This window comes from Chrysochloris asiatica, unplaced genomic scaffold (assembly GCF_000296735.1).
Source record: "Chrysochloris asiatica unplaced genomic scaffold, ChrAsi1.0 scaffold00265, whole genome shotgun sequence".
Taxonomy (NCBI): domain Eukaryota; kingdom Metazoa; phylum Chordata; class Mammalia; order Afrosoricida; family Chrysochloridae; genus Chrysochloris; species Chrysochloris asiatica.
The window spans coordinates 608,329-617,384 of NW_006408783.1; the positions used below are offsets into that span (position 1 = coordinate 608,329).

Below are 9,056 nucleotides of genomic sequence, written 5' to 3' on the forward strand. Positions count from 1 at the left end.
AAAGATGAGGCTTTCTACTCCCGTAAAGATTTACACCCTCGGAAACCCTGTACAGGGTCGCTATGAGTCGGTTCCGACTCCACGGCACATAACAACAACAACAACAACATAGGAGTCCTGGTGTGGCACTGTGGGTTAATGTGCCAGCCTGCAAAGCCGTTTGAACTGCATGGTCGGTGGTTCAAGCTCAACAGCTGCTCTTCAGAAATGCTACAGTTTGAACTGTAAGGTTGGCAGTCACCATCCGCTCCTCCGAAACCCTAGACAGGTCACTATGAGTCAGAACCGACTTGACAGCACTTAACAACAACACTAAAGCAATAAGGAGGCCTAGTGGTACTGCAGGATAGCGCTGGAATGTTAACTGCAAAGTCAACAGTTTAAATCCACTAGCTGCTCCATGGGAGAAAGATTAGATTTTCTGTTCTCTTAAAGATTTACTGCCTCAGAAACCCTAGACAGGGCCACTATAAATTGGGATCCATTTGATGGCGGTGAGTGGGTAACAGAGGAGTAACCATCGGGGAATCATGCAGCTTTCCAAACGGTCACATTTGGAGAGGGCACTGGGACGGACTCACAAGCAGTACAGACTTTCACGAGAAGAGTGTTACTATATATATATATATATGGAGAGAGAGAGAGAGAGAGAACACGCGAGGGAGGGAGCGAGCGTGTGTGCCGGCAGTATAATGTAATGTTGAAACAGGGCTTCAGAGTCACACAGACCAGGTTGTGTCTGTGTCTGTTGGAGAGTTACTTAATTTATTTTAAATCATATGAGCATATGATTTAAAAACAAACAAACAAACATAAAATAGAGTCTCTGAGTACCTATCTCATAGAGAAGATACAGATTAAATAAGAATGTACAAAACACTTAGATTGTACTTATGCCGAGATATACAAATATTAACAATAATTATCTCTACGTAACAGGGTTATATTTTTCATTGTTTTCCTTAACTGTACTTTCCATTAAAAAGTCTTAAACTATCTTTGATTCTTTTTTCAACACCTTCCCAACCCTGGTATTTAATCTGCAAATCCTGCAGATTCTGTTTCAGAAAAGTTTTTCCCATTTGAGTCTGCAAGACCTGCCCCTGTTTGTATAGGGTTTCCAAGGAGCAGCTGGTGAGCTGGAACCACTAACCATGTAGCGTTCGAGACCATTGCTGTTACCACTGTGTCAATCCATCTCTTTGGGGGTCTTCCTCTTTTTGATTCACCCTCTACTTTACCAAACATGATGTCCTTCTCCAGGGACTAATCCCTCCTGCTAACAGATCTAAAGTAAGAGAGATGAACTCTCAACACCCTGGCTTCTAAGGAGCATCTGGCTGTATTTCTTCCACCACAGATTTGTTTGATCTTCTGGCAGTCCACAGTACTTTTAATATTCTTCCGTAACATCATAATTCAAATGCATTCATTCTTCCATAGTCGTCCTTATTCATTATACAACTTTCACATTCATATGAGGCAACTGAAAAGACCATGGCTTGGGTCAGGTGCACCTTAGTCCTCACACTGATATGACAACTTTGCTCCTGAACACTTTCAAGAGGTCTTGTGCAGCTGATTGCCTAATCCATCATTTGATTTCTGGACTGCTGTTTCCATAAGTGTTGATTGTGGATTCAGGAAAAATGAAGTTTTTGACAACTTCAATCTTTTCTCCATTTATCATGATGTTATGTATTGGTCCAGTTTTGAGGACTTTTGTTTTCTTTACATTAAGGTGCAATCCATACTAAAGGTTGCACTCTTTGATCTTCATCAGTATCTTAAGTTTTCTTCCTTTCTAACAAGCAAGGCTGTATCATCTACATATCACAGGTTGTAAATGAGTCTTCCTCCAATCCTGATGCCACAATGTTCTTCATATAATCCAGCTTCTCGGATTATTTGTTCAGTATACAGATTGAGAAATCCTGGTGTGGCACTGTGACTTAATGCACTGGACTACAAGGTCGTTTTAAACCATGAGGTCGGCAGTTCAAGCTTACCAGCAACTCCTCGGAAATTTTATACAAGGTCTCTGTGAGTTGGAACCCACTCAATGGCACTTAACACCATGACCAAATACAAGCTGAGTCCTGGTGTGCTGTTGCGGGTTAATGAGCTGGGCTACAAGGTTGGTTTGAGCCGCAAGGTCGGCGGTTCAAATTCATCAGCCTCTGAAACCCTATACAGGGTCATTATTAGTCGGAACTTCCTCAATGTCACTTAACAACAACAACAGCACACAGATTGAAGCCTGTGTTGAAGTAAGTTCAGCCAGAGTGCTCCTTAGAAGGCAGGATGGCCAGACTCCATCTCTCATACTCTGGGCTTATTATCAGGAAGGACCAGTCCCTGGAGAAGGACGTCATGTTTGGTAAAGTGGAGGATCAGAGAAAAAGAGGAAGGCCCCTAACGAGACAGTCTGATTCAGTGGCAGCAGCAGTGGGCTCAAGCATAACAATTATTGTGAAACTGGTGCAGGACCAGGCAGTGTTTTGTTCTGTTGTGTATAGGGTCACTATGAGTCAGTACCAACGGCACCTAACAACAACAACAACAACAACAACAATACAGATTGAATGTTGAAAAGATACAACCCTGATGTATCTGATTTTAACCATTCAGTATTCCCTTGTTCTGTTCTAACTGCCTCTTGGTCTATATATAGGTTTCTCATGAGCACAATTAAGTGTTCTGGAATACCCAAAAAGTGGAAACAACCTAAATACCCATCAAATGATAAATGAATAAACAACAGAATATTACTCAACCAGAAGGAGAAATGACGTCTACAGTATGGATGGAGCTTGAAAACATTATGCTGTGTAAAATGAGCCAGTCACAAAAAGATAAACGTTGTTGTTGTTAAGTGCCATTGAGTCGGTACCAACTCAGAGCGACCCTATGCACTGTCCAGCTTTCGCATGCTTATGAGGCTATTGAAAACACCATGGCTTGGGTTAGGTGCACCTTAGTCCACAAGCTGACAACTTTGCTCTTCAACACTTCAAAAAGTACCGTGGTGGCTTGTGAGTTGCTGTGTTTTGGAAGCTATACCATGGGTATTTTAAATACCAGCAGGGTCAGCCATGGTGGACAGGTTTCAGATGAGCTTCCAGACAAAGACAGACTAGGAAGAAGGATACACAAACTACTTCCAAATATTTAGTCACTGAGAACCTCATGAATGGCAGAGAAACACTGTCAGATATAGTGCTGGAAAATGAGCCCCTCAGGTTGGAAGGCACTCAAAATATGACTGGGGAAGAGCTGCCTCCTCAAAGTAGAATTGACCGTGCTGGTGCGAATGGAGTAAAGCTCATGGGAGTAAAGACCTCGAGACCTTCATTTGCTGATGGGCACAACTCAAAATGAAGAGAAATAATTGTAAACATCCATTAATAATCGAAACATGGAATGTACCAAGTATGAATCTAGGAAAATTGGAAATTGTCAAAAATGAAATGAAACGCATGAACATCGATATATTAAGCATTAGTGAGCTGAAATGGACTGGTATTGCCCATTTTGAATGTGACAAACATTGTATGACCTCACTTATATAAAAAGATTATAGGCAAATATACAGAGACCCAAGTTTATTAGTGGTGTGGTGCTGTAGGAAAAGCACTGGACTGTTAAGTCAGTTTGAACTGCAAAGACGGAAGTTTAAACTCGCCAGCTGCTCCTCTGAAACCCTATATAGGGTTGCTATGAGTCAGAATTGACTCAACGGCACTTAACAACAAGAGGGGTAGGCAGGAGGGTGAAATAAAAGGGATGATAACAGGGTATTAATTAAGGGTAAGGTCATATTGCCAATTGTTTTCATTGCTGTCTGTTGTACACCTGCAAACAACTGAGTTGGCTAAAGTTGTAGCACATTTATAACAACGACCAGGACCACAACAAAAGTATTAGCTGAGGCTGCATCTATACAATCATATATACCTCATGGGACTTGGCTCTTTGGTTTGGAGGTTTAAGATCATAGTTTCATGGGATTAGTCTTAACAGCATTTTTAATGCCTCTATTATGCTTTCTAGTTTGGTATGTGTGCTTGGGATTATAAAAGCTTACAATTGGCCATCCAAAGTACAATTGGTCTCTGGAAAACAGAGGAAGATGGGGAGTCTGGAATAGGAAGGTATGGAATGTGTGGCTTATTACCTCCTTTGGCATAAGACTAGAAGTGGCTGGTGCCAAGCGTCCATTATTGTGCATTTTGACCAGACTATAGAAGGCTCCTAATTACTAAAAGGGGGTTAATGCAAAGCAGGATTTTCAATGATCATGGACTTCGGTCTTTCTGGAGTTATGGAGGTTAGATGAATCCCTGAGATAATCTTTAAACCTAAACCAAAAACATTCCCTGAAGTTTTCTTAAAACCAAGCAATAGTATTATTTAACTAGTAAGAGCGTCTGCCTTGAGCATTATGCTCTTAGAAGATCTATCTATACAGGATCAAACTGACAACTGGAAAGATTAGACAGGAACCTTAGTGTGCAGTGTGAGATGATATTGATGGAGGAAGAACAACTCAGAAAAGGTGGGTGAGAAGGATGCACAATTTGAAGGATGTCATCGACGTCACTCAATTTGGAGAAACTGTTGAACTGAAGTGTGTTTTGCTGTGTACACTCTTAACAACAACAACAACAACAAAAAATTAAATTTAAAAAGGAGGTAGGGGAAAAGCAATGTAGAAGTGGTGAAGTATCCAGCAAATGGGTTAGAAAAGAGGAAAGTTTTCTGTTATCTCCTGTGAGGTAAATCAGGCTAACTTTGTGAGAGAACCGCTGGGAAGATCCACAAACACCGTACGTACTTCTCAGGGACTAAGAGAAACTAATCCCCAGGGATTGGAGTCCATACACAATGCTAAGAACCCATGGGGACTTCTCTCCAGATATGGGGAAAGACTTATTGCCCAGAAGATTCCAATCGGGTTTGGGGATTTAGCCTTAACATAACTTCAAGGGATTGAGACTGCCCTCCCCACACATAACATGAGCTCTGCTTTCAAGGCCATGTGTGGCCAGAGCCATCCCCGCCGTAATCGGATTCCGAACGCACAGCCTGAGGGAGCGGGGGGAGGGTGCGAGGATAGCTCCAATCTGTTGTCCGCAGCAGCACCAGACAAAAAGCACAGGAAAGCATAAACGTCCACAACCCTTAACCACTGTACGGAAATAAAAGCCTCTCAAGGACTGGGGAGAAGTGACAGAGCCCTTCCCAGCCCAGGCCCGAACACAGTGCGCCTATTGCTGTTTTCCAGCCAGAAGGGGCCAGGACCCCCGATCTCCGAAAGCTGACCTGCGAGTAAGGGAGACCCTCCCCGGGTCAGAGTCCAACCTTGAGCAGAGGGCAAACAAAAGGATGGTTTTGAGAGGTCGTGCCGGGGGCAGAAGAGCCAATAAGTGAGAGGGTAGGCTCAGGGACTTCCCAGGGAGCAGGACCAGGTCCCGGCTGGGGCGACCAGAACTTCCAAGGCTGCGCGCTCCGACGCGAAGTGGCGGCCGCGGAGCCCTTCTTACCATCTCCTTGCGCAGGAGCGCTAGCGCCGCGTCCAAGTTGGGGGGCTTCGCTGGCAGCGCCGCGCCTCGTGCCGCGCTACCCGCAGCGCCCCCTCGGCTCAGCTCGTCCTGGATGCGCGACTTCTGCGCGTACAAGCGCTCCAGATGCCGCCAGCCGCCCGGCGCGCCGCCGCCAGACGACGAGTTGAGCAGCCCGCTTAGGCTCTTCGGCAGCGGCGGCAGCCCGTCGACCCGTAGGCCCCGCACGCCTTCCGAGGCTCCTGAGCCCGCCGATCCCGATGGCGCCCACCCGCTCATGGCTCCGCGGGCAGAACTGGCCAAACTCGCGGCTCCATTCGGAGCCCCAGCCGTCGCGCCCCGAGTCAGTCCCGGCGCCCCGCCCCGCGTCCTGCCCGCCGGCGCCCCGCCCCACCCTCAGCCTCCACCTTTAGCCCCGCCCCTTCCTACTTCTCCGCTCCCCGCCCCTCCTAGGCTCCCCTCCCGCCAGCACCATTGCCCGCTGCCCGCGCACTCACGTCAACCGACGGCGAGCACGCCCGGCCACGCCCACCGCAGTCGCTGCTTATAAGTACGGGGCCTCGTAGGTGCGGAGTAGAGCTCCAGAGGCACGGTTGTTGCTTGCTCCCTGCAGAGGTTTCCGTAATTGAAAGTACCGCCAGGCCGTCCGAGACTGCCTTCGATTGTCTGTCTCCTAGGCCAGGGCCTTACGGACTAGCTGGCAGATGGAAGGGAGAGAAAGCCGAGCTGGACCGGGGACCGCTGGCGCCGAGCACCCGCGGTCGCCTCTTTCCACCTGGTGCAAGGCAGCGCCGGAGCCCCGGGGCGCCGCGTACTTCGGGTCTCTTCGCCCGAGGAGGGCTCAGTCCTTCATTGCGAAGCTCCTGGCCTCCTTAGCGTCCGTGTTCCCAGCCACCCAGAGTAGCGTCGGTGCATTTTCAAATGCAAACGAACATTTCTTTTCAACCTGTCGCTGAACACAGGAGTAATTAATTCTAAAGGGAAATGTGGGAGAAAGAGATTAAATCAGGAAACGATCAATCAATTCTGCGGTGAAAATAAACACGCAGGACTCACACTCACGCTTCAGAGAGACATGATCTACCTCTTAGAGGAGGACTGAAAATAACAAATGGCTATGGCCAGATTGTTGTTGTTATGTGCCGTGGAGTCGGTTCCGACTCATAGCGACCCTGTACAGGGTTTCCGAGGCTGTAAATCTTTACGGGAGCAGAAAGCCTTATCTTTCTCCCACGTCACAGGTGGCATTTTCGAACTGCTGACCTTGCGGTTCGCAACCCGATTCCTAACCACTACAATTAGAAACAGAAAACTGAGGAGGGAAGGGCTGGTTTACAGCACAGCCCAAACGAGAATTTAAAACCAACGCAGTATAGAGAGTGGATGTTGTCAATGCCCTCTCATTATTGTTTCTCATCATTTTAAAAGGTATTGAAATATTCTAAATACATCCAATAGGATCATAACTAAAAAGTATTCTGAGCTCTTCAGACAAGTAATGTAAAAGACCCGTCGACCTGCACATTTCATTGGTCACCCCATTGAGCATTGATTAACCCTCTCCCACCAGCCCAGTTTTAGACATCGGCACAATGTCTTCTGTTTGATCCTAGTTACGAGATGAGACTCTGCGGAAAAAGAGAGTCTCCCCACACCTCCCCACCCCCACACACAGCCTGCGTGCATAGTGGTAGGGAGGGAGGAGGGCACCAGGAAGGTTTACCAACCCACCCACATGCCATCTTATCACTGGGCCTCACCTTCCCTAACTACTTAGTCACATTTCCTGATCTCAGGTATTCACTCATTTGCCTATCAACACTGGGTGTCTTTGGCAGAGTTACTGTTTGACTTGTGGAAGTGAGAAGGGTGTGGTAAGTATTTTGATCTTTCATTCCCTTGCTAACATGAATTCTTTTTAATTTGGTGTATTAATTTACTGTCTGAAACCTCACAAAAATCACTTTATTTAGGTGATAGATGGGTGCACTAGTAATGAGTCCTGGTGTGGAGCTGAGGGTTAATGTGCTGGACTGCAAGGTCGGTTTGAACCACAACGTCAGTGGTTCAAGCTCACCAGCCTCTCCTAGGAAATTCTATACAAGGTCATTATGAGTCTGAACAGACTCAATGGCACTTAAAAACGATGGAAATGAAATCATTTTAAAGCAACAGAGCACTGAAATGATTTTAACACATACACTTGGGAAAATTATGGGTGATAAAATGGAAAGAGGGTGAAGACCAACTAAACAGCAGCCTGAAGTCCCTGGGTGCAAAGAAGGCCTTCTAGTCCATTCCAACTTACTGTGACACTATAGAACAGCATAGAACTGCCCTTAGGGTTTCCAAGGCTGGTGTAAGATAAGCACTGGATCCTATACAGGGTCCCTATGAATCAGAACCAACTCAATGGCACCTAATAATAATAACAAGTTTTCTAATAAACATTGTAACTGTGAATATATGTGGCCATTGTAATGAATTATCAAAGTCAGCAGAGAAGTAGAAAGTGCAGTGGGAGAGACAACTGGTGTCAGAATTAGTACAAAGATTGGAAACTGGAGCCCTGTCTTACCTCTGCCTCATAGGACTACTCATCCTTGGGCTCAATCTGATGGTGATTCTCTTTCCCCTAGTGAAATTACAGGTCAGACCTCATGCCATTTTAGTTAATAAACTCTTCTAAGTCAGAAAACACAAGTTCCTAGTCCAGTGTGGTGGTGTTGTTTTGTGCCATGGAGTCAGTTCTGAGTCATAGCAACCCTGCACAGGGTTTCCGAGGCTGTATATCTTTATGGGAGCAGAAAGCCTCATCTTTCTCCTGCAGAACCACTGGTAGTTTCAAACTGCTGACCCTGAGGTTAGCAGCCCAATTCATAACCACTACGCTACAAGAGCTCCTTCTAGTCCAGTGTACTAACCATTAATCCATACCTCTTAGATTTTGTAGATCAAACTTTGGGCCTAGGCTTGGAGCACACCAACATTAAGTAGATGATGCTACCAGATGCCCTCAAGTTGATTCCAACTCATGGTCACTCCATGAATATTAGAATAGAACTGTGCTCCATACAGTTTTCAGTGTCTGATTTTTTGGAAGTAGATCACTTAGGACTTTCTTCTAAGAAGGACTCGAATCCCATCAAAGTTTTCAGTTAGCAACTGAGTGTTCTAACAATTTGCACCACTCAGGAACTTAATTGTTGTTGCCATTAAGTGCCATCGAGTTGGTTAAATGCCATCTGACTCATAGCAACCTTGTACAGGATTACCAAGGAGTAGCTGGTGGGTTTGAACCACCAACATTGTGGCTAGCATTCCACGGCTTATCCTATGGTGTGACACCAGGACTTCCCCCAGGGACTTTGTTGTTGTTAAATGCTGTCAAGTCAGTTTTGACTCATAGTGACTCCGTATAGGGTTTCCAAGGAGTGGCTGGTGGGTTTGAACCACCAACTTGTGGTTTTTAGTCCAGTACTGATCCTACAG

At 45.9% G+C, this 9,056-nt stretch overlaps 1 protein-coding gene across 1 annotated transcript in view; it reads right to left on the reverse strand.

Annotated features, from left to right (window-relative positions):
* The window catches only part of FAM89A (family with sequence similarity 89, member A), a 40,557-nt gene extending 34,714 nt beyond the window's left edge, over positions 1–5,843 (reverse strand). Inside the window, 1 exon segment of the mRNA XM_006878269.1 lies at positions 5,547–5,843. Coding sequence (XP_006878331.1) covers positions 5,547–5,843 — 297 coding nt within the window.
* Between the last annotated feature and the right edge of the window lie 3,213 nt (positions 5,844–9,056).